Source organism: Octopus sinensis, linkage group LG4 (assembly GCF_006345805.1).
Source record: "Octopus sinensis linkage group LG4, ASM634580v1, whole genome shotgun sequence".
NCBI classification, from domain to species: Eukaryota; Metazoa; Mollusca; class Cephalopoda; order Octopoda; family Octopodidae; genus Octopus; species Octopus sinensis.
In genome coordinates, this window is record NC_043000.1 from 132,766,351 (window position 1) to 132,792,630 (window position 26,280).

Consider the following 26,280-nt stretch of genomic DNA (forward strand, 5'->3'; position numbering starts at 1 on the left):
AGTTCAAGCACAATTGTAAAGGTGAGCTGTCAAATGCTAGTAAATGTCTTATCTAAATTGGAGTAAAGATTAACATCTGTAGAGCAATAACAAGAAACTTACAGAACTTATTATACCCAGGTAAGAGACATTTGTTTATACTGGGTCTATAAGATATGAATACAGATGGCATATTGGTCTGGGATCAGAGAGCTGAGGAAGAACCTGTGAATCTCTGACAGAACCCAAAACCAGTCATGTTTCACCTTCCAAAACCTCTCTTAGAAACCCTGCCTATCTACCTTAATAGGTTTGTGTAGTCAATTCACCAAACATGTTTTGAGAAACCAGTTTTAACAGTGGCATTTAGAAGTAAACTATCACTATTAATAGTAAATATAAAAGGAGCAGGCATGTCTGTGTGGTAAAGAAGCTTGCTTCCCAACCACATTGTTCCAGGTTCAGTCCCACTGCATGGCACCATGGACAAGTGTCTTCTACTATAGCTAGCCTTGGACTGACTAAAGCCTTGTGAGTGGATTTGGTAGAATGAAAGTGAAAGAAGCCCATGTGTGTGTGTGTGTGGATGTGCGCACATGCATGCATGGGCGTATGTTTGTGTTCGTCCCCCATTACCACTTGATAACAGGTTTTGGTGTGTTTATATGACCATAACTTAGCAGTTTGGGCAACAGGATAAGTACCAAGAATAAAAAAAAAAAATACTGTGATTGATTTGTTCCAAATAATATTCTTCAAGGTGGTGTCCCAGCATAGCTACAGTTTCATAACTGAAACAAGTAAAAGAATAAAAGAATGTATATATATATACCATTGCTGGTGGCACGTAAGAGAACCATCCGAACGTGGCCGTTGCCAGCGCCGCCTGACTGGCCTCCATGCCGGTGGCACGTAAAAAGCACCATCCGACCGTGGCCATTTGCCAGCCTCGTCTGGCACCTGTGCTGGTGGCACGTAAAAAGCACCCACTACACTCTCGGAGTGGTTGGCGTTAGGGAGGGCATCCAGCTGTAGAAACACTGCCAGATCAGACCGGGTCTGGTGCAGCCTTCTGGCTTCCCAGTCTCCAGTTGAACCGTCCAACCCATGCTAGCATGGAAAACGGACGTTAAATGATGATGATGATAGCCATCCAACCCATGCCAGCATGGAAAACGGACGTTAAACGATGATGATCCCTACTACTTCTTCACCTCTCCCCACCAACTGTTGTAAAGTTTTCCCTTCAACTCCCTCTCTTTATCTCTGTGAATGTGTGTGTGTGTGTATATAGTGATATATATTGTGATAACAGAAGATAGTATGTGAGCGTGTGCATACAAGCATGTCATGTTTTCAGCGGCCATTGACAACTACACAACTTGTAATGCTTTCACTATCCCCCTACCACTGCTTGTCAATTTCAATATTTCTCTCCTGACCCCAACTCACACTAACCCTCACACTATTCCTCCTACCCTTGAAATATAGCCCAATATACCATTTCAACTTTATAAGTTATAGGATACTAGCAGTATCGCCCAGCGTTGCTCGGGTTTGTAAGGGAAATAACTATATAAGCATTTTTAGAGAGTAATAGCAAAAAAATGCATTAAAAATGGAAAAAAAATTATGGTAAATTTTTTTTTTAATCGTTGACTCATAGTAGACATTTTTAGAGAGTTACTTCCCTTATATAATAGCGAAAAAATGCATTAAAATGGGAAAAAATGGTAAATTTTTTTAAAATCGTAGACACGTGCTAATACCCAGAAGGGCTCGATATGAATCACGACTATAAGATACCCGGTTTTGGTTAAACTGCACCGCAAAATGTGGGAGTACTTATGAATCTAAATCGTAGGAGACAGACACACAACTTGACTTTTATATATAAAGATATATATGTACATATGTATGTCTATGCAAGTATAGAAATGTATCACTTGGTTCTCAACCGTGGTCCATATGGCCCTTGGTGGTGGTGGTGGTGGTGGTGGTGGTGGTGGATCCACAAAAGATTTTGTTGCTAAACTTTATGTGCAGTAAACTAGTTATACTTCTACAATGCACAAATATTTAAATTTTTTTTTATACAATTGCTAATAATACCCTTTTACTCTTATTTGTTTCAGTTATTTGACTGTGGCCATGCTGGAGCACTGCCTTTAGTTGAGCAAAATGACCCCAGGACTTATTCTTTGTAAGCCTTGTACTTATTCTATCAGTTTCTTTTGCCGAACCGCTAAGTTACAGGGATGCAAAAACGCCAGCATTGGTTGTCAAGCGATGTTGGGGGGACAAACACAGACACACAAACATATATATGTATACATATACAACAGGCTTCTTTCAGTTTCCATCTACCAAATCCACTCACAAGGCTTTGGTCAGCCCGAGGCTATAGTAGAAGACACTTGCCCAAGGTGCCACGCAGTGGGACTGAACCCGGAACCATGTGGTTCGTAAGCAAGCTACTTACCACACAGCCACTACTAAGCCTATTAAATTTTTATAATATTTAATCATAAAAATATAAGAGGATTTTTTTAAACACTGAATAGCTATGGTGATCTAATAGTGAAGGTGCATGGCTCAGTGGTTAGAGCATCAGGCTCACACTCATGAGGTAGTGAGGTTGTGTTCTTGAGCAAGATACTTTATTTCATGTTGCTCCAATACACAAAGCTGTAGAAATGAGTTGCAACGTCACTGGTGACAAACTGTGTTGGCCTTTGCCTTTCCCTCGGACAACAGAGGTGGCATGGAAAAGGGAGAGTGCTGGTCTTCCATAGACAAACTTGCCTGGATGTGCCTAGGAAGTCACTTTCTAGGTGTAATCCTATGGTTATTCATGACTGAGGGGGGGGGGGAGTGTCTTTACCCTTTTACTCAATAGAATAAAATAGGAATAAAAGTGGGGGCCATAGATACAAAATGGTTGAGAACATCTGGTCTACAGAGAGGCATAAACTTAACATTACGTCTACATTAACATACACCCCAAACTTTTATTTTACCTTTTTTTTTTTTAAATTAAAGCCTTTATTTTAAAATATCATATATTCTACATAGCAAGAACACATTTTCTATAGACTTGTACCACAAAAGAGAATTAGAATACTTTATGATTCGGTAAATGTGGTATGCATAAATCCAAAACTAATCTTCAAAAAGAGAAAGATGAAGAAAGAAAAGAAGAGAAAGAAAAAGGTGTAATTATAATAACAAAGTAGTAGAACATGAAAGAGGTAAACAATTATTCGCCAATGTCAAGAAGTCAAAAATCCAGGTGTATACAACTGATCCAGGTCTATAAGTTTAAACAGAAAAAAGTAAGTAAAAACAAAAACCCTGAACATTTACATTATTTATATTATTTACATTCAACAGATATTTGTCCTCATCTTGTTTGTTAACACTGAAGCCTATAAGGACTGGCCCATTAACTTAATTTCAAATTGTTACAGTGAAACTTCATCACTGACCAGGTAGCAGTTGTACAAGAATTTTGCCACCTCCAAGAATAAACATTAAAATGAATTCAATAGTTTGTTTTTAAATGGTTAAAATGGTTTTCATGATGCATCTAATGACATAAAAGACATGGACATACAGATGTAATCTAATTTTAGTAGAGTATATCCATGAAAAACAGTTTTTAATGCATCAAAACATGTAATATTTAAAGCAATCTAGGTCTAACTTCACATATTGAGCCTGGGGTAATTTTTCTTTAGCTATTTTTGAGGGAAAAAGGTGCATTATATATGCCACATATAGTAATTGTTATACACACACATACACATAAATAACACCATTTTAATGTCTACTTGTATGAGTTGGATGACATTCCTTGTCACCAACTCTCAGCTATTTCCAAGCAAGATATCTTCTAAAGTTCTTCAAATACAAACATAAACTATTATTATTTATACTTAATTTCAGTGTCGCAAAAATAAAAATGTCTTCTAGCCATTAACCCTTTCGTTACCAACCCAGCTGAAACCGGCTCTGATTCTGAGTACAAATGTCATGTTTTCATAAGTTTTGAGTTAAAATCTTCCACCAAACCTTAGTCACAGTTTATGTCCCTAACATTAGCCTAATGATAACGAAGTTATTTTACTAAATTCTTTCTTATATTTAAAGTAATTGAAAGAAACACAGAGCATCTCAACAGAAAAACAGTAACGAAAGGGTTAAGAGTTTCTCTGTCATTTATCATGGCTAAAATTTCTCTTAGTATTTCACTCTCTCTATCTCCTTGCATATGTGATAAATCTTCTCATAACTTTCGTCTACCAAATTTTCTTTGGTTTATCAGAGAACTTGTGCTAATGAATGACTGTGCATATTATATAAAATTAATTTGTCATAACATGTATTATAAGGAAACCTCTTGTTGCCTTGGTTATGATTCTCTCTGCTTTCCAATCATAATTAAAAAAAATTTAACATTTCTATTTAACATATCTACTCATGAATTTTTATTCATTAATGATTATTCATATCATATATATTTAATTTCTGCTTTAACCCTTTTGTTACCATATTTCTGTTGAGATGCTCTATGTTTCTTCCAATTAATTTTAAATATAACAAAGAATTAGTAAAATAATTTAATTTATCATTAAGCTAGTGTTAGGAACATAAATTGTGACTAAAGTTTGGTAGAAGATTTTAATTCAGAATTACTGCTCTTCTAGACAGGTCAGATTACCACATCTCACTTATACATTTCATTTTTGGCTTGGTTTCTAGTCAGATTCCCTTCCTAACATCATACCACTTTACAACATTTACTGGGTACATTTTTTGATACACCACATTGTATGGTGTGCACTTGGTACATTTTATCATAGAACCAACGCAAGAAGTTGTCATGTACTCAATGAGGCTAAAGGATCCCCTTAACCCCAGGTCTCCACTCACTCACCAACCACTTGACAGACAAATACCTTTAATGCAAAGTCTCAAACAGAATCAGCATGACACAGCTCAACAAAACTGCAACTTTGAATTACAGACATAATCCCTAGAAGAGGCTTCTATACAGTTTCTGTCAACTCAATTGTATTCACAAAGAATGGGTGGACCTGGAACTATAGAAAATTACACCTGCTCCTCAGAGCAAGCTGGTTTGTATAACCTAAACTCACTTTCTTTTTTTTCATTGTCTGTCTTGTGTCCAGTGAAGGCCCACACTAATCATCATATTGAGTCTTTTTCTTTTCCCAGAGTGTCAGCCATCTGGAATTCCTTTTCTGCAGTCAAGTTTTAGCAACAATTTCAGTGGGGTATTAACAGTATCTACAGTGATCATTTGCTACTTTGCGGTTCAACTATTGTGGATTCACGACTTCGCGGATTTTTAAAATATATATATATATATATATAATTAATAATAAATATTAGGGAATAAATCCAAACTTACAGGGAAAAATCAGATTTAGGATTGAATCGAATTTTATAGTAAAATATTATATTATATTAAATTAGAGACAAAACCACTATTACGCAAATCATACAATGAAAAACTTAAGCCAATACATAAGATTATTTAATTTATATTATTTAAACAATGAACTCATTGTTTAAACCTCGCCAAGATAAATATTTAAACCACCTGATGAATGACTGTAACTCGAAAATTTAAAGAAATTAACAGCCATGAAACGATCGTAGTGTTATATTAATTATATTTTTTTTATAATTTTGTTATATATTTAAATAATATAAATTAAATAATCTTATGTATTGGCTTAAGTTTTTCATTGTATGATTTGCCTAACAGTGGTTTTGTCTCTAATTTAATATAATATAGGAAAGCGGACGTATGATGATGATGATGATATATATATATGAACACCTAAAATTTTTCATTAAATCCATTAAAATATTAATAATAAATATTATTTCCTAGTGTAGGAACAACAAAACAAGCGTAAAATAGCAAAAAAGCATATACAGGGGTATTTTTGAACTTAAGATGGGTTGTGATTGGTGCAATGAAGAGAGACAACGAATCACAGCTTTCTATTTTGTAATCTGGCCTGTGATTGGTGCTTTGAGTGATGTTCAAATCCGCAGCATCTTCCCTTGTCTCTCTCTCTCTCTCGCAGCCGTTTCGCTTCAAGCTTTCTCGCTGAGTGGTTTACTGTACTTTATTTGTATTACTGTACTACTTGTTATTAATAGACTACTGTAATGGATGGGTTTGTTAACAGTACAGAGAGGATTTTTAAAAGTCCAAATACACATTAAATAAATACTGTAAATATGGTGTCCCTACTTCATGGAAATTCAGTTATCGCGGCCAGTCTCGGAACCAATCTACCGCGATAAACGAGGGATCACTGTATCTCAACAGTCACAGAAGGCTTGCAAAGGTCATTGGCTCAGATCATCGACACTAAACTAATACTTAAAAAGAAGCCCCACATAAACAAAATATTTACATATCTACCAGATATAGTCACCTATCACCAAACACCCATCAAGTGCCTACATTTACAGACCTATATTACAGAATGAAAAATTATCACTTAGATTAGCCTGGATATGGATTCCTCAGATTGTCACCTGACTGATTTTATATCATTAAGCAAATTCTTTTATTGAATTGTAGCCATGCTGGGACACTGCCTTGTAATTGATCCTAACCTCACAACTTATTTTAGCCAAGTACTAATTTTATCAATGTGTAATTCAGCAAGTTAACTTTTGACATAATAGACACAACATAATGCACTATTTTAAAATGGGACACACACACACACACTAACACAATGCTTCTAAAAATTTATGTTTACAGTGGAAGCAAGGTCTAGAATTGAAGGGACTTAAAGTCAATCTAGCAAAAACCAAAGTCTTAGTAAGTAGGAAGGCAGACAAATCACAATCCTCTTCAGGTAGGTGACCCTGCTCAATCTGTAGAAAAGGCGTAGGTAGAAACCCCATAAGATGTATCCGATGTAAGCTATGGCCACATAAGAGATGCAGCAATATCAAAAAAAGGTTAACTGGAAGATAGTTTTTGTCTGTGGCAGATGCACAGGGACAATAAACACCAAAGATGTACAGAAAACTGATTCCATCACATGTCAAGTGGAAAAACTAGAAGTAGTTGATAGATTCCGTTACCTAGGTGATCAAGTCAGTAGCAGAGGTGGACGCTCCAAGAGTGTAGCTGCTAGGGTAAGAATAGCCTGGGTAAAGTTCAGAGAGCTCCTATCTTTGCAGGTAAAAAAATGCCTTTTGCTCAGAGTGAAAGGTAGACTGTATGATGCCTGTGTGCCAACAGACATGCTACACAGCAGTGAAACATAGGCTGTGATTGCTGAGAACATGCGTAGGCTTGAAAGAAATGAAACTAGTATGCTCTGCTGGATGTGTAATGTCAGTGTACACACATAACAGAGTGTAAGTACCTTGAGAGAAAAGTTGGACCTAAGAAGCATCAGATGTGGTGTGCAAGAGAGACAGCTGTGTTGGTATGGTCATGTGATGCATATGGATGAGGACAGCTGTGTGAAGAAATGTCACACCCTAACAGTGGAAGAGATAGCCCCATGGGATGAGGTGGTGAAGCACAACTTTTGAATGTTAGGCCTCACAGAGGCAATGACAAGTGACTGAGGCCTTTGGAGATATGTTGTGCTTGAGAAGACCCAGCAAGCCAAGTGAGATCATAGCCATGGCTGATGCCAGTGTTGTATAACTGCCCCGTTTAAAAGTACCTCTTAGATCATCAGGCAATATGCGATGCTTGAGAAGACCTGTTGAAATTGTAGTTGTGATCAATGCCAGTGCCACCTGACTGGCATCCATGCCAGTGACATATAAGAAGCATCATTCGAGCGTGGCCAATGCCAGTGCTGCCTGACTGACACGTAAAAAGTTCCATTCGAGTGTGCCGGTGGCACATAAAAAGCATCATTTGAGCTTGGTCAACACCAGTACCACCTGACTGGCTCCTGTGCAGGTGGCATGTAAAAAGTTACTATTCGAGCGTGACCAATGTCCGTACTGGTGGTATGTAAAAAGCACCATTCAATGGTGCTTTTTACATACCAGTGTGGTTGATGCCAGTGGCACCTGACTGGCTCCATTATCCTCAAAATTCAAAGGTTTTCTAAGGCCCAACAAAATAGTGTTATTTACTTTTATTACAATAATTACTCTCTTCACAAAGCCCTCAGTATGCAAAGATCCTATGTTTAAAATATATTAAATTAATGCTTTTTTTTAAATTTTTAATCCTTATCATTCACAAACAATATCAAGTACATGATAACTAAGCTCCTGTTCAGAATTGCTAAACTTCAGTATCACTTAGCTGCTGTTTATAAATGATACTGAGGCACAGGAGTGTCTGTGTGGTAAGTAGCTTGCTTACCAACCACATGGTTCAGGGATCATTCCCACTGCATGGCACCTTGGACAAGTGTCTTCTACTATAGCCTCAGGCTGACCAAAGCCTTGTGAGTGGATTTGGTAGATGGAAACTAAAAGAAGCCCGTCGTATATATGTATATGTGTGTATATGTTTGTGTGTGTGTTTGTCCCCAACATCGCTTGACAACCGATGGTGGTGTATTTACGTCCCCATAACTTAGCAGTTCGGCAAAAGAGACCGATAGAATAAGTACTAGGCTTGCAAAGAATAAGTCTTGGGGTCGATTTGCTTGACTAAAGGCGGTGCTCCAGCATGGCCACAGTCAAATGACTGAAACAAGTAAAAGAGTAAGTACACCCTAATTATTTTACCCATGCCAAAGCTCTCTTTCTCTAATTAAATCACTATTAAATGGTTATAAACCATCAATATCACCAACTGCTATTATCCTCAAAGATCAAAATAAGAAAATATCTAGAAAAATTCACTCAATAAGACACAGACAAAAAATTAGACATATGGAGCAAATAGGAAATTTTGGGGACAGGATGTTCTTTCTAAACAGAAACTAAACTTCACTTCTTGCACACATGAGAGCTTAGTTCCAGTTATTTACACACAAAGCAGCACTATTTGAAATTTAGTTTTATACAGTTAAGGATATAGCAACAATTGTAGATAAATGCAATATAGGATTTTAAAAGTTAACTTAACTGGTTTTAGTGATTAAGTTGAGAATAATAACCTATTTCAAATCTTTACTAATTCATTTCAGATATTTACTGTCACAAGAGAACAAATGTTCAAGCAAGAATTTTTTAAATGCAAACCAACTTATTCATTAATCTTTTGGCTGTTTTGACCTTGTCATCAGAGAGATATACATCCTCATTCATAAATTTCTCTTCTAAAAACTATATCAAATAAATAATCATATTTTGTTTACTTTTCATAAAATGTGACCTTTCAACAATACTGATGTAAAACATGAAAATGAATCTATTGTATAAAAATCAACACAATTGTTTGTTTTCTTCTTTCCTCAAAAAATCAATTTGATTTTGATAATGATGTACATACTTAGTTTCACCATGTGTTGTCATAGAAGAAATGTTAAATAGAGATATTTCAAACCCTCTTTCAATATTTTTAGTATGTCTTTTTATATATATAAAAGTCTTCAGATTTGTTTTTTTTTTATTTAATTTTTTTTTCAATTTAAAAATACTTTTTCCTAATTATGCAAGGTACATTATTGAATCATTAAATGAAATAATTTAATAAAAGAAGGCATTATTATAAAAATTGTGCAAACACACACACATATATATATACCATCACCATCATTGTTTAAATATTTACTTTTTCATGCTTGCATGGCTCAGATCAAATTCAGTGAGGTAGATTTTCTATGGTCAGATGCCCTTCCTGTAACAACCCTCACCTATTTCCTAGTAAGGTAATATTTTTCAGAAAACACCACTTACATTGCAGTGACACCTACATATAACCAGCATGCAATATCAAGTCAAGGAAACACACACACACACACGAGTTTCTTGCAGTTTCCATCTACCATATCCATCCACAAAGCTTTGGTTGGTTCAGGTTACAGTAAAAGACTTCTCCAAAGTGCCACACAGTGAGACTGAACCCAAAACCATGTAATTGGGAAGCAAGATCCTAAACTACACAACCATGCCCAAGCGTTTTGACATATTAATTGGATAGTCACAGATAGAACACATTATTACCTATAATAGTGGGTTACTGAAACAAATTACATTTTAGGAAGCATATATTCTTGCACATTGACACTGTACAGAACAGCAAATTAACATCATTTTGCTGTTCCCATTTCAGCTCCAAATTCTATTTCTGAATTATTATGCTATGTTAGTAAGATACTAAAACAACCTTGAATGACATGATCTTCCAGGTACACTTATGAAATATAACAAACAATATATTATCACTATCATACAAAAATGTAACATTATTATAGTGACTTAGACTCTTCATTACACATCAGTTTGCTTGGATTATAATATAGCTTTCCTGCATATGGTCACAGGAAAATGGGTAAGATTTAAACCTCATACATCATCACCATCGTTTAACGTCCACTTTCCATGCCAGCATGTGTTGGATGTATGACTGAGGGGTGGCGAACCAGATGGCTGCACCAGGCTTCAATCTTGATCAGGCAGAGTTTCTACAGCTGGATGCCCTTCCTAACGCCAACCACTCTGAGAGTGTAGCGGGTGCTTTTACGTGCCACTGGCATGGGGCCAGTCAGGTGGCACTGGCAACGACCTCGCTCAAATCTTTTACACATACCAGCAGCATGAACATTTATAATTTTCAGATTTTAAAAATGAGGAAAAAAAAATAGTGCATTATACACAAATATATTGTTTCATATTAATAAACCTACTGTTTTACTTGAAAATTGCAGTGTCAGCAAGGAGAGCATTCATCTTTTCTGATAAAAAAAAAGGCAGCACCCAGTCTATCAATTGATAAATTACAAAAATAATCCTAGTTGTTATCAGTGCACTAGTCTGGAGTAAGGGCCTGTATCAATATATTCCAAGACTGGTGGGGTCAACATAGTTAATGTTCTACTTGTTGTAAGGCAACAGCTACAGGAAAAACATGTATAGCTTTGGTGAATCCAGACAGCCAATATTATGGGGAGGAAGGACTGAGCATTGTGGTTAGCGCAGAGCTTACAAAGGGGTGGACACATATGAGAAACAAGCAACTCAGGAGTGCTTGAGTAAAGGCAGTACAAGACCAGCCATTTTGAAAGAGCATAAGCCACAGTTGTGGTGGTAAGGCAAAAAATGGAGACAGTAAGGTGGTGAGCTGGCAGAAAGGTTACCACACCGGGTGAAATGCTTAGCAGTATTTCGTCTGCCGTTACATTCTGAGTTCAAATTCTGCCGAGGTTGACTTTACCTTTCATCCTTTCGGAGCCGATAAATTAAGTACCAGTTACGCACTGAGGTCAATGTAATCGACTTAATCCATTTGTCTGTCCTCTGTGTGTAGCCCCTTGTGGGCAGTAAGGAAATAAAATGGAGACAGTACTTATGTGAGCAAAAAGTTGGAGTATGTTGGTGAGTGACTTCATACCAATCAGCCATGTGGCCTTTATTTGGAAACAGTCAAGATTGCTTGCATATCAATAGCACCATCTCTGATGTAGGAGCAGTATCCCATTGTGGCTTATCTGACCTTTGAAGAACATTAGTAGCTGTTACAGCTGAAGTATTTTCTGGCTCTAAAGAGGAAGGCCAATCTTTGTGATGCAGTTTTGGCTATATTGAGGATGTGGACCAGCCAGGAGAAATCCTCCATGATGGTGAGATCTAGCATACATGTGGCAACCTTGTGCATTCTAGTCGACTTATGGTAATGGAGTTACAATAAGGTCTTCATATTTTCATACACATAGTGTTTGTATGTGTATTGTAGGAAACCAAATTGGAATGATCTCCCTGGAGGATACTTTTAAAGTCTCTATTCATGGAATTAATTCAGATTTGGTATGATATTTATTTTGCATATGATATTTGGGTGTGCAAGGTAAGGAAGGAATGAAGAATGGTATCTGCAAAGGAATGGGTACTGTTGGAGAATGACAGCAAGTTAGGTTTTGATGTACAAAAGGAAGATTGAACATGGACAAAAGCCAAACTTTAGGAGCACATTAGAGTTGATAGAGTGTGGATCAGTGAGAGCTTTATCACAAGACACTGCAATGATGTGATCTGACAGGTTCTTATTTCCATACCATTTCACTGCCATCAGTTCTTCATGACAACCATATTGTATTTCATTTAAATCTTTTATCAATTTTATTTACTGTCTTAAGTATGCATGGACATACAGTTTTAGTGGAATTCATGCCAATCTCCTCTTTCCATGAACCCATTACCTAGAAGTGGTCTTTTGGCCTGGCCTGGTTAAAAAAAAAAAAGACCACCGATCCAACCGTCAAGAGATAGATTGGAGCCCAAAGACAGGCAATTTTGGCAAGGGATTCACAAATCACATAGTCAAATGCTTTGTGGATGCCAAATGCAACACTGTTTACACTAAATCCCTCCAAGGTCAGGGCCCACACCTGAGCGACAGAGAAATTGGTTTTCAGATTTGACATTACTGATCAGTAAAGAGGAGCTTGGAGAAGTTAGTGGTTGTTTCCATCACCTTAGTGAATGAGGTAGGACAGTAGACAATATTGTCAGAGTGGTTACATTTGTTTGGCATGAGAAATACTGGAGAGCATTTCCAAAGATCAAGACATATCCTAGAGAGAAAGACTAAAATGTTGGGAGGGGATAGGGGCTAAAGTAAGGATGCAATGCATATTAGTAATAAAAGGGACACTGTTAGGTCTGGTGACCTGTGGGTTTGAAGCAAACCAAGGATGCTTTTGCACTAGGTGCAAATGCATACATGATGCGAAGAGATGGGTTTGGAAATTTACTTAGCAGTGGCCTTCAGATAACCATGCTTCTAGATAACAACTCATTACATACAAGTCATGGTACTTATATTTAGGTTATAAACAATTTTGCAAAGTAAGGCAAAATGAATAGTACAATGAAAAGAAGAAGAAAAGCTTAATTCAGATAAATATCTTCAAAGCAACAGCTGTTTAGTCTCAGATGAGCCATAACTTAGGCATATGATCAAATACATTCTAGTCTTGACCATCCTGACTTTTATTCATATCTACAACTTTATTATCCAATATATCCTTCCTTTTCCAAGACAGTAGAATGTGATTTAAGAGATTTTGTTACTATTTCAAATGGATTCAGTAAACACATAAAAGCTCCCACAATGTTTTAAACCTTCAACCACAATGACAGCTCATATTTTGTTTCAGTCTTTAAACTGTGGCCAAGCTGGGGCACCACTACCTTAAACAATTTTAGTCAAACAACTCAACCTCGAAACTTTTTTTTAGTTGACTTTATATTTGTTGCAGATCGTCATCATCATCACCATCATTTAACATCCATTGTCCATGCAGGCATGGATTAGTTGGATTAGATGAGCTGGCAAGCTGAGGGGCTGCACCAGACTTGTCTGATTTGGTACAGGTGCCAGTTACGTGACACCAGCATCAGCCACATTGCCTCCATGTGGCCCAATGCTCAAATGGTGCTTTTTACGTGCCACCAGGCATGGGTGCCAGTTATGTGACACCAATATCAGTCACATTGCCTTCGTGTGGCCTAATGCTCAAATGGTGCTTTTTACGTGCCACAGGCATGGGTGCCAATTACACGACACCGGCATCGGCCATATTGCCTCCGTGTATTTAAGATTCATTTTGTTGTATGCAAACCAGCAAGAGAACTTCTCCATAGTTTTTCAATCTGCTAGCAGGAAAATCCACTTCAAACTCTTATCTTTAAAACAGAGTCGCAGAGTACATGTAAATTCTTAGTCTAAGTGCAATGGGCCTATTATAAAGACAGAGCAATAACACTGATCAAAGAATATCTAAAAAATTCTTTTCATATATACCCAGACCAGCATGGAAAAACAGACTTAAACTAAACCAACAACAACAATAACTGACTTAGATATTAATAGTAGACTATTACACTTTTTGCATACCCAATAACTATATCATTCAATAATGTGATTCCAATTACACTTTTTCTACAAATAGAGCAAGGCCATCTTCCTGAGGTCAAGGTCTTACCAAGGTCAAAAAAACTATTTAAAAATATTCTACTTTAACCCTCTTGTTACCATATTCTTATTGAAATATACTGACTTTGTTTCAATTAATTTTGAAAATAACGAAGAATGTAGTAAAATCATCATCATGATCATCATCATTTAGCGTCCGCTTTCCATGCTAGCATGGGTTAGACGGTTCAACTGGGGTCTGTGAAGCTGGAAGGCTTCATCAGGCCCAGCCAGATCTGGCAGTGTTTCTACGGCTGGATGCCCTTCCTAACGCCAACCACTCCGTGAGTGTAGTGGGTGCTTTTTACGTGCCACCCGCACAGGTGCCAGACAGAGCTGGCAAACGGCCACGAACGGATGGTGCTTTTACATGTCACCGGCACAGGGGCCAGGCGAGGCTGGCAACGGACACGAACGGATGGTGCTTTTACGTGCCAAGTTGATGCATGGAACTTAAATTAACATGAAATTTTGGTGGAAGGTCTTAATTTAGATCCTTTTAATAAGGGAAATTTGTATCAAAGAACCAAGGGCAGTCTTAAGTGGGTTGGTATCAAAAGGGTTAATATCTGTCTAACATCATTCCCATTCAAAAACTGTTTATTCCATAAGAGTTTTTGAGAAAAGTACAGTATTCTTAAATTTCATGTCAAACACCAAATCAGAGTCAAAACTTAAATCTAAATGAGAAAACTGGTACCAGAATATTTCAAAAGTTATAAGAATGCTGTATATTAGAGAAAGAAAACAAGAGTCTATTTAGCTCTGGAAACTTTCTATGAAGTGCTACCTTCAAATAGCAATGTCAGGCCAAATGTCAATATGAAGATGCAACAAAATCTTTGCATTATTCCACAATTTTAGAATATAAGAAACATCTTCACTAGATCAAAGATCCAGGAGATTTGAAATTTTCTTTTTCATCAACTAAGATCAATTCTAAAATTGAATACAGAGAAAAAAAGGGAATGCATTCCTTAAATGTGGTGATAATTGCTTAGTAAAAACTTTCATTTTCACTCTCTCTTATAAATCTATGTAAAATTTGTTGAGTGTAAAAACTTTTATTGAAGTCAGAAGTTCATGTACGCCTTATAGAGTGGGTTATATGAACACTATTTTTAATAGCCAGCAGAAATAAAGAAAATACACTTACCCATTCTCAAGATTCTCTTGCTTAAATACAGGAAGAGCCAAAAGAGCTTCACTGAAGAATAAAGGTTAAAAACTATACTTTAGTTTTGATTTAGAAAAAAAATGTGACAAGTAGGAGCATTTTAAATAACATTACAGAAATTAGTGACTAAATTAACAATATGGGATTACAGAACAAGGATTTCCAAGAAAATGAGTAAACTGTACAGAAAGTTTGGATGTAGTTTCAGTTAGAGAAAAACAAATTCTGAAATATATTTGCGAATCAAAGTTTTTTTTTTTTTTTTTCTTCTTCTATTCAATAGAGGTACTGTAAATGGAAAATAATATTGTAGAATGACATGCAAAACCATTTACTTGAAGTCCTAATACTTTTTGCATTTGAAATCATTAGTACGCACAGGTTGGCAGCATGTAGTTCAAAAATAAATCGAAATTTTGCAAAAGCTATCATATAACAAAAACTGTCGTAGCTCACCTCATATTGTAAGTTCCTGAACCAAGTTCAGACCCGAGTCCGGACAGCGAACCATCGAAGTCTGCAGCAAGTCCTCCATCGATATCCCAGTTAGTCACCTGAGAGAGACTGTGAATAATTTTTGACCGTTTTCCGGCCGTAGAAGAATCATCTGACCAGTTGACGGACATAGTACAAACTGAACGGTAACAATTTCACACGGAGTAACACACATATACGACACAAGGGGACAAAACACACGCCTGAGACTGATCCCGCTCAGGCGGTGAACAGCACAAAACAGGGTGAAGGGGGAAACATAGGGTCAGCTATATGGTATATATCTAAATGTATGTGATTCGATATTATAGCTAAAAAGGGAAAAAAAATTAAATTCCACTAAAAACAATAACAACACCTTCAAATTCAATTGTTAACAGTAAATGCGAGTGCTTGCCTATGGCAGTATGAGGAAAGCAGGTTGAAGGAAAGAAGGCATTAAAAGAAAATAGTTTTAGATTTGAAACGAATTTAAATTAGACAATTATGTTTTTGGTGATAAATCAAGTCATATTACAGAGAGTCGACACGGTAATATGTTCAGAAAACTGCCATGCTCACAAATCAGGTGCGTCAGAAACCAAGCAATAATGATGGTCAAAGAGAACACAGAAAAAAGTAAACATCTTTCAAGGAGGGTCCTTCAAAAACTGTTCCCTGTTACAGAAATTCTGAAAGGGACCGTAATTCGAAACTTCGACTACTGCCAAGTAGAATAAAAACGTAATACATAAATAGAAGAGTTGTCCCAATTACATTTCTACACTTATATGTATATTTAAAAAGAGTTTATATATTTTAAAAATATATTCAGATATAACAACAAAGTTCAACTGCAACGTACAAACCAGGCAAAGTAATAGATAATGGTTATATACATCCAAGTTATAAAAAGTTATATTGTCGATAAAAATACATCGTTAAATTTAGAATAATTAACGATTCTTATAAGAAAACAATAAGATTAAAATAACAGATTAAAGGTAGATATACACGGAAAAGGGTTAAAACTGGATGGTTTTGCTAAAACCCATACAGGCACCAAATGTTTATGGTTTCTTCAGTGTGACAGATTTTCAATTATTTACGCTACGTAATCAATTTTCATTTGCGATATTCCTTAGGCAAAAAATATTTTACTCCATATTAAGTGCATAAATCAAATTTCTAAGGTTTTCCAATCGGGTATAAGTAGGCATTTGAACGAAAGACGATTTTTCAACTCCCACATAAAAAATAAATATATAGAGTTATCGGCCGTAGAAAGTCTGAATCATGGCGGTCAATTATAGCATTCTATGGCACTTATCGAAAATTAATTCGTTTGTCGTGAAAAATAATTGTTTTAGCATGTCAAATTTATTTAGCTCGTTTTACATTAAATTTTTCTTTTAATTTCTTTTTATCAATATGAAATAAAAAGTTAATAAGCTACAAATATTATATTTTTTCTTTAACAGTAAAACTACATGTAACTATGACGTCAGACAAAAACGACCTTAACTCACTTTCGCGCGCGCATACACACATACACACACTGGCCTTATAGTTAGTGGTAAGGGAGACAACACTATCATGGCTTTTAATTCAAAATAAAAATTACATAAAAAAGAAATCAAATTTACTTAAGAAATAAATAAATATTGCAATGATGTAACTAATGTTTTTATCTATCAGACATATACTTGTCTATGTCTGATATCTGCCCGTATATTAATGGATGCATGTAGGTAAGTAACAATAAGACCAATGAAACAGACAGCCAAATTGCTCTTTTCCATTCTTAACAGACTTAAAAAATTCAGAAACACCCCCACCTCATCTCATTCACAGAATTAACTACTTAATTATTAAATTAATGATTAACTGAGATGGGATAGCGAGTATATAATTGTAGGTATGTACATTTATATAGACATAAAATTTCGGTGTATATCTCTTTCTCTCTCTTTTTACTTGTTTGTCATTTTGACTGCGGCCATGCTGGAGCACCGCCTTTAATCGAGCAACTCGACCCCAGGACTTATTCTTTGTAAGCCCAGTACTTATTCTATCGGTCTCTTTTGCCGAACCGCTAAGTGACGGGGACATAAACACACCAGCATCGGTTGTCAAGCAATGCTAGGGGGCCAACACAGACACACAAATACATATACATATATACGACGGGCTTCTTTCAGTTTCCATCTACCAAATCCACTCACAAGCTTTGGTTGGCCCAAGGCTATAGTAGAAGACACTTGCCCAAGGTGCCACGCAGTGGGACTGAACCCGGAACCATGTGGTTGGTAAACAAGCTACTTACCACACAGCCACTCCTGCGCCTATGTATATGCACATAACTATAAAATCACATACACCAGTAGAAATAATATATCTGAATAGATATACAGTTGATAGATTAATTCCAGTCAGAATTGACTGTATCAAAAGATAACGCTGATTTAGGAATGTACCAATAAGCTGAGACAGTATTGTTTCCTTCATGTGTACAAACTGAATGTTCATCAGTGCCATATATGTGTCCAATGTCTTGAAAGCCTTTAAGTAATTTATTATATAAAAATATATATCAGTGAGAACAGTCAAAATCAAAATCAAACCAAATCAATACATATATCAGAAAGCAGAACCAAATTGAGGTCGATCAACATCAGGGCCCCCGTGCAGGTGACACGTAAAAGCACCATCCGTTTGTGGCCGTTTGCCAGCCCTGTCTGGCCCCCGTGTCGGTGGCACGTAAAAGCATAAAAGCACCATCCGTTCGTGTTCGTTGCCAGCCTCCCCTGGCCCCCGTGCCGGTGACACGTAAAAGCACCATCCGTTTCGTGGACGTTTGCCAGCTCTGTCTGGCCCCGTGTTGGTGGCACGTAAAAGCACCATCTGTTCATGTCCATTGCCAGCCTCGCCTGGCCCCCGTGCCGGTGACACGTAAAAGCACCATCCGTTCGTGGCCGTTTGCCAGCTCTGTCTGGCACCTGTGCGGGTGGCACGTAAAAAGTACCCACTACACTCACGGAGTGGTTGGCGTTAGGAAGAGCATCCAGCCGTAGAAACACTGCCAGATCTGACTGGGCCTGATGAAGCCTTCCGGCTTCACAGACCCCAGTTGAACCGTCCAACCCATGCTAGCATGGAGAATGGACGCTAAATGATGATGATGATATATATATATCATCATCATCGTTTAGCGTCCGCTTTCCATGCTGGCATGGGTTGGATGATTTGACTGAGGACTGGTGAACCAGATGGTTGCACCAGGCTCTAATCTTGATCTGGCAGAGTTTCTACAGCTGAATGCCTTTCCTAATGCCAACCACTCCGAGAGTGTAGTGGGTGCTTTAATGTGCCACCAGGACGAAGGCCAGTCAGGCCACACTCAAATGTTTTTTTTTATGTGCCACCTGCACAGGAGCCAGTCCAGCAGCACTGGCAACGACCTCGCTCGTATGTCTTTTCACGTGCCACCAGCACAAATGCCAGTAAGGTGACGCTGGTAATAATCACGCTCAAATGGTGCTGTTTACGTGCCATCGGCATGGAAGCCGGTTAGCCGCTCTGGCAACGATCACACTCGGATGGGGCTCTTAGCACTCTACTAGCATAGATGCCATATATATATATATATATATAATATATATATATATATATATAAGGGGGTGTGGAAAAGTTCCTGGCTCTAAGGGTATCCGAATTCTTTTACAGGACTTAGAAAAACTGAAGGACCACTGCAATAAGTGTGTGAATCTGAGAGGGGAATATGTTGAATAAAATCATAATTAACTGATCCGCATGTATTTTCTTTGACCCAAAGCCAGGAACTTCTCAATACAATCTTGTGTATATAAATATATATATATATATATATATATTATCATTATCATTTAACATCCATTGTCCATGCTGGCATGGGTTGAATGGTTTGACCAGAGCTAGCAAACCAGGGACCAGCACCAAGTTCCAGTCTGATTTTAGCATATTTTCTATGGCTGGATGCCCTTACTAACACCAAACACTTTACAGAGTGTGCTGGATGCTTTTACATGACACCACATGGCCACCTTTACATTGTACCGCTTGAGTGCTTTTACGTTGCACCACCACAAGAGCTTTTTATGTGGCACCAGCACAGGACTTTTTCAGGTCAATCTTCTCCACCAGGGGGTACGGGTCTTCTTGGGTACAGCAAGGCACCAGGCATTTTGGTCTTTTGTCATCTTGCCTAGTTGTCCATGAGTCAAAAAGAAAGCACATTCAATATGAGTTATAGAATGATTATAATTTTATATCGTCAAGCAGTATATTACTGTCAGTGGCATGTAACTGGCCAGAATGTTACTGTTGGTCTTGCATTGACAACTGCAGTTTCTTATTTCTTATTTCTTTACTGCCCACAAGGAGCTACACACAGAGGGAGACAACCAAGGACAGACAAACAGAATAAGTCGATTATATCGACTCCAGTGCATAACTGGTACTTATTTAATCTACCCCAATGTGTAACTGGTACTTATTTAATCAACCCCAGTGCGTAACTGTTACTTATTTAATCGACCTGAAAGGATGAAAGGCAAAGTCGACCTCAGCGGAATTTGAACTCAGAACGTAACGGCAGACGAAATACTGCTAAGCATTTTGCCCGGCATGCTAACGTTTCTGCCAGCTTGCCGCCTTCATTGACAAGCGCAGTTGGCAATATTGATGACTCTTCAAATATGAAAGCCAGAAGTACATAGCCTCTTTTATGCTGGAAATATTATATAAACTCTGATTGATTCAGAGTTGATAAAACGAACAAACTATAGAGAAAAAAAATTATATCAGTTTCCCTCATCAGCAAAATACCTACATAACTTGTCAATGACTGCAAGAACTCCTCACTGAGAAGCCAATTGTAAACTAAACATGGAGAGGAGAGAAACAACTACACAAAGTTATCTGCCAACTGAAACACTTCATGAAAATGTATCCAAATTCAAACACCATAACAGAGTGAGAGGTTAGGCTGCATTTCTCACTGTAAGTAAGGCCTCCATATGCTCTAAATTTTGATAAAAGTAGAAGGAAAATGATCACCAAAAATTCTAATAATCATCCTAATTATAACAACCCTCTTCTCTCTCTACACACACCTTTGGCAATACTCTACCATTTATATTCTGACTGCCATACCTTGAAGGTATTCGTTGACTTTGCCTTTCATCCTTTCGGGGTCGATAAATTAAGTACCAGTTACGCACTGGGGTCGATGTAATCGACTTAATACCTATGTCTGTCCTTGTTTGTCCCCTCTGCGTTTAGCCCCTTGTGGGTAATAAAGAAATAGGTATTCCCAGGCACTTCACCACCATTTATCTCTCTCTTGTTCTATTCTACCATCTCATTTATATTCTGATCCCCATTCTTTGTGAGCATTCCTTGGCACTTCACCACCATCTCTCTCCTGTTCTCTCTTCCACTCTCTCTCTCTCTCTCTCTCTGACCAGGTAACCATATACCTCCTCTACAGCAACACACTTGTATCTGTCACACTCTAACTTTTCGTCATCTGACACAAGATCACCTCCTCCAATTCCCCCTCACCTCTCAAAGAATCTTTGTCTTGCAAGTTACTTGGTGACCCTGCCAGTGTTGGTGCCACATAAAAAATATCCAGTCTATACTGTAAAGTTGTTGGCATTTCGAAGGGCATCAAGCTGTACAAACCATGCCAAAACTGACCTTGCCTGTGCTGGTGCCATGTAAAAAGCATTCATTCCATTCTGTGGGGTAATTGGTGTTAGGAAGGACATCCAGCTATAAAAGAAAAAACTATGCCAAAACAGACACTGAAGCTTGGTACAGTCTTCTGCCTAGCTAGCTCCAGTCAAACTGTCTAACACATGCCAGTATGGAAAGTGGACGTTAAACAACAACAACAACGACGACGACGACGATTATTATTATTAACTACCCCCTTTTCACCATCATCATTTAACATCCATTTTCCATACTGGCATGGGTTGGACAGCTTGAAAGGAACTGGCAAGACCAGGAGCCACACCAGGTCCCATAGTATGTTTTAGTTTAGATTCAACAGCTGGATGTCTTTTCTAATGCCAACCACTTTACAGAATGTATTGGATACTTTTTACATTGCACCATCACCAGTGATTTTTATGTGGCACCAGCACCAAGGAAGAGGACCACTCATTACTTTTCCCCCAAGACTGGTAGTTGGAAATTATCCTTATAATTAACTCAAGTACTAGAAACACAATAAGCTGCACTTTAGACAACCGATGACCAAGTGGTGACATGAAATTGGACAACAAATTGAGTCTATCACTCCAAGAATAGGAACAATCCCTCTAAATGAGCCTCCATATGATGTCCCAATTTCACTTACAAAGCTTTGTCTGTTTCAGGTCAATGGTTAGAATTTTTCAACCTGAGATATTTGAGACATTCATAGGGACAAAGATGTTTTTGTTATCACTGGCTCTCTGTCCCACCTAATAATCATATGATTCTTTTTTTCCACTGTAGGCACAAGGCCTGAAATTTTGGGGGAGGGCGATAGTCAATTAGATTGACCCCGGTATGCAATTAGTACTTAATTTATTGACCCTGAAAGGATGAAAGGCAAAGTTGACCTTGGCAGAATTTGAACTCAGAACGGAAAGACAGACAAAATACCTATTTCTTTACTACCCACAAAGGGTTAAACACAGAGAGGACAAACAAGGACAAACAAATGGATTAAGTCGATTATATCAACCCCAGTGCGTAACTGGTACTTAATTTATCGACCCCGAAAGGATGAAAGGCAAAGTCAACCTCGGTGGAATTTGAACTTAGAACGGAAAGACAAACAAAATACCGCTAAGCATTTCGCCCGGCCTGCTAACATTCTGCCAGCTCACCACCTAAGAATCATATGATGGTCACCGATTACACTTGTAATGTACGAATTAGCCGGTCAATTTCTCTTTATGAAAATCCTAGTTTATCCAGATTCTCCTTTAAGTATTTACTAAAAAAACCCAGTGCTCCAATTATTATTGGCATGAATTTGAATTCATAGTCTGGATATAGAAGCCGGAGCTTTTGAAGCAATTGTCTGTAGATATACTCTTTTTCTTCAGATCACTTTCCCTCATCCACAGCCACCGGTCTTCAATATCTGTCTTGGAATTTATGTCTCTTGCAAACTGTCCATACACTTTTTTTTTACCTTTCTATGCTGTTTCTTATTTTGTGGTCTTTTCCTCTTTAAATTTTTGTTTAGTTACACAATTCTCAGTTTTGATGACACCAGCCTTCTTGGCATGAGTATTTTTACATACCACCCTAAGCTGTTTTCCTCTGTTTTGATACAATCCTGGCAACAGAACAAACCTCTCCCATCCTTTCTTTTGGACAAGTACAGCCTGTTGGTGTCACTTTTAGGGTGGAAGGCTCTGTGTACTGTTAACATTTTTCTTGTCTTTGTATCCATTTCAATCAGTTCTTTCTTTTGCCATTTTATAATTCCAGCTCCATACCAAAGTGATGATATTGCCCAGGTATTAACAGTTTGGATTTTATTCCATACGGTCAGTTTTGAATGCAGCACCAATCTTAGTCTTTGGAAATATTCCATCCTCAGTCGCACTTTTATTTCCTTCTCCATTATTTCATTGAACTCTAGTGTGCGCAGATATTTGTATCCTTCCATTTCAATTTGCTTAATCAAGTCTCTACTTGGTAATTCTATCCCTACTGGGGACTGTGCTTTGCCTCTTTTTAGATAGATTACTCTGCACTTCTTGAGTCCAAATTCATTTCTAATATCAGTACTAAAACAGTGGACTGTGTTCACCAAGGAACTCACTTGTGTCTCATCTTTGCCATACAGTTTCAAATCATCTATGAAGAGGAGGTGGTTGATAGTTTGGAATTTTCCCTTTAGCTAATACACCAGGTTTATTTTCCTAAGTGCCAGGATGTCCAAGCTTTTTCCGTAGGATGTCAGTTCCCTTTTCCATCCCATCATACCTCTCTCCAGAAAACAGGTTTCATTTCTTGCAATTCCAAACAGATCTAAGCATTCCATGATCCACAAATGTAGGCTCATATTATTATTATTATTATTATACAGTCAAGCTAACACTTTTAAAGATAAAACTAATACAAAGAGAACCAACTAACATTTTGTAAGCTAAGGTTTTAATGTGCACACTTCTTTATGTATGAATAAAAGTTACTTTAAGAGCAGAGTTTATGAAATTGGCTTTATTAACAGTTTTCTTTTGTGAGCTGTTTGCATAACATTGGTGAGTCATGACTCATTTACAACAGATTCCTGAAGTTTTGTACTCACTCACTTTTGGAACCATGAAGAAGCAGATGCATTATGAACTTATTTAATTCATGCAAACACAACAAGATATATAAGAATTTTTGAATGGCTTTTAACTTCTCCTCCGGTGAGAGGTTCCCTTTTTTGTCAACAATCTGGACAAGAAGCATCAGTGATGTAGCACCAAACATTCACATAGCTGGATTGATTACAATGTTGTATCTAGTCAGTCGACCGAAGAATCAGCGAAGGTTTCCAGTTTCTACTCAGATTAGCTCATCTCAGGTAAATTATCAAAATAGGTATAGATTAAGGTAACTCTCGGGCAATGTCAGCCTTTGACATCTGAATTGTTTCTGTGGTGTTATGATGGCCAAAAGGCATGCATACAAGTTAGTTTAGATCAGAGCGGCTAACTGGCTTCTGTGCCAGTGGCACGTAAAAGGCACCATGATCATTACCAGTGTCACCTTACTGGCACCTGTGCCGGTGGCATGTGTAAAAAGATTCGAGCGAGGTTGTTGCCAGTCCCGCCTGACTGGCCTCCGTGCCAGTGGCACGTAAAAGCACCAACTACACTCTTGGAGTGGTTGGCGTTAGGAAGGGCATCCGGCTGTAGAAACTCTACCAGATCAGATTGGAGTCTGGTGCAGCCATCTGGTTCGCCAGACCTCAGTCAAATCGTCCAACTCATGCTAGCATGGAAAGCAGGCGTTAAAAGATGATGATGAATGTTGTGATTGCCGTCTTGTGAATGTTATCTAGTTCTACTGGAACCAGAAGGTTGTTGAAGCCAATAATATAGAAAACAAGGTTTGCCTTTAAGGAAGACTTGTGCACCATTTAGGGTGGAAGAAAAATTTGTAAATATGGTATCAGGTAACCCTCTAGAGTGGTACTTGTACTGAGAGCATGAAAGTCACTGTAAAGGCGCCCAGTGATCTCTTGGAAACTGTATGTAAGGTAGGCAGCCAATTGATGTTGAACAGTCAAATTATGTCAGACTGAAGTATGTTCAACTCCAACTTAACAATTTTGAAATAATCTGAAGCAAGGTTTCTAGATTTTGCTGATACTTGTAGTCTTCGCGTATGCAAATAGTTAGTAACCATATACATTGCTCCACTATCCTTTCACACAGGACATGTGATGCTTGGTTGTTTACAAGGAAGAGTGCCATACCAAAATGCAGTTGTCTTCATGTTGTGGAGTGATCTGACACCCCCACAATGAATGTCAGTGGACTGGACGAGTTTTATAAACAGACAAGCCAGTAAGCAGTTGAGGTCGAATTGTGAGAGCAATAGTCTCATTATTAATTCTGTGTTGGAGTATTGGAGTGTTATTGAGTGAATGGTTATAATAAGATAACCAACCCTTGCTATATTGCTTATTGCTATACAGTTACATTTGGTACTGTGATATAATGTTATACACACACACATCATATATCATCACTGACGATATAACACTTCGATAATACAGAGTTGACTGGAAATATATGTGCAGTGATTCCTCATGCTGTAATGCCGATTGTGGAGTCATTAGCTGACAGTGTTTAATAACCACCAACATAAGTAATCAACTCTAATAATCAGAGTCAGTAAATCTGTAGTAATGAACACCTAACAGTATACAGGCTGTTGTTCCAAATATATCTGATATCTCAATTAATGCTGTAAAATAGGAGAGTGGCTAACAGCTTCAAGTAATGCAAAACTAGGTTGACTTTACCATGGATTTAAGCAGACAGTTTCATTTCTATTCCTGTCTCAAACAGAAAATATTTCCCGGTTTCTCTGCTATCAACATAATATAAGCAACTAATTGAGTCATAACCAAGATTTGTTACCTTCAATCTCTGGTCAAGCCATTTTCTTTGTTCGAAAGACAACTCTTCTCCTGTGAATAAAATTTAACATACTTCAAATGGTACCAGAGTTGTGAACCCTTGTGCCTGAAGAAACTGGGATTACACGAGCACTGGCGAGAAGGGATACACAAGTAATTATATCTGTTTTGGCTCCTTTTTTCCCAAACAACTTAAGCACTGAGAGTCACTAACTCTGATCAGAAGGATGATGTAAGTATTAATGTTGGTACTGTTACTCTTGTATGCACAACAGAAGACAAGAGTGAAAAGACTCACTCTGTTATTCACCAGGTTTGTTATATGCTTGA

The 26,280-nt window shown here is 37.6% G+C and overlaps 1 protein-coding gene across 2 annotated transcripts in view; it reads right to left on the reverse strand.

Moving 5' to 3' along the window:
• The window catches only part of LOC115211012 (transcription factor CP2-like protein 1), a 61,832-nt gene extending 44,803 nt beyond the window's left edge, over nt 1-17,029 (reverse strand). Inside the window, exons 1-2 of one of the 2 annotated variants that reach the window (XM_029779855.2) lie at nt 15,738-17,029; nt 15,261-15,311 (exon numbers count right to left, since the gene is read on the reverse strand). In XM_029779855.2, coding sequence (XP_029635715.1) covers nt 15,261-15,311; nt 15,738-15,907 — 221 coding nt within the window. In that variant the 5' untranslated portion in view covers nt 15,908-17,029. The remainder of the gene's footprint in view (nt 1-15,260; nt 15,312-15,737) is intronic. The other variant, XM_029779853.2, reaches the window with a different exon arrangement.
• Between the last annotated feature and the right edge of the window lie 9,251 nt (nt 17,030-26,280).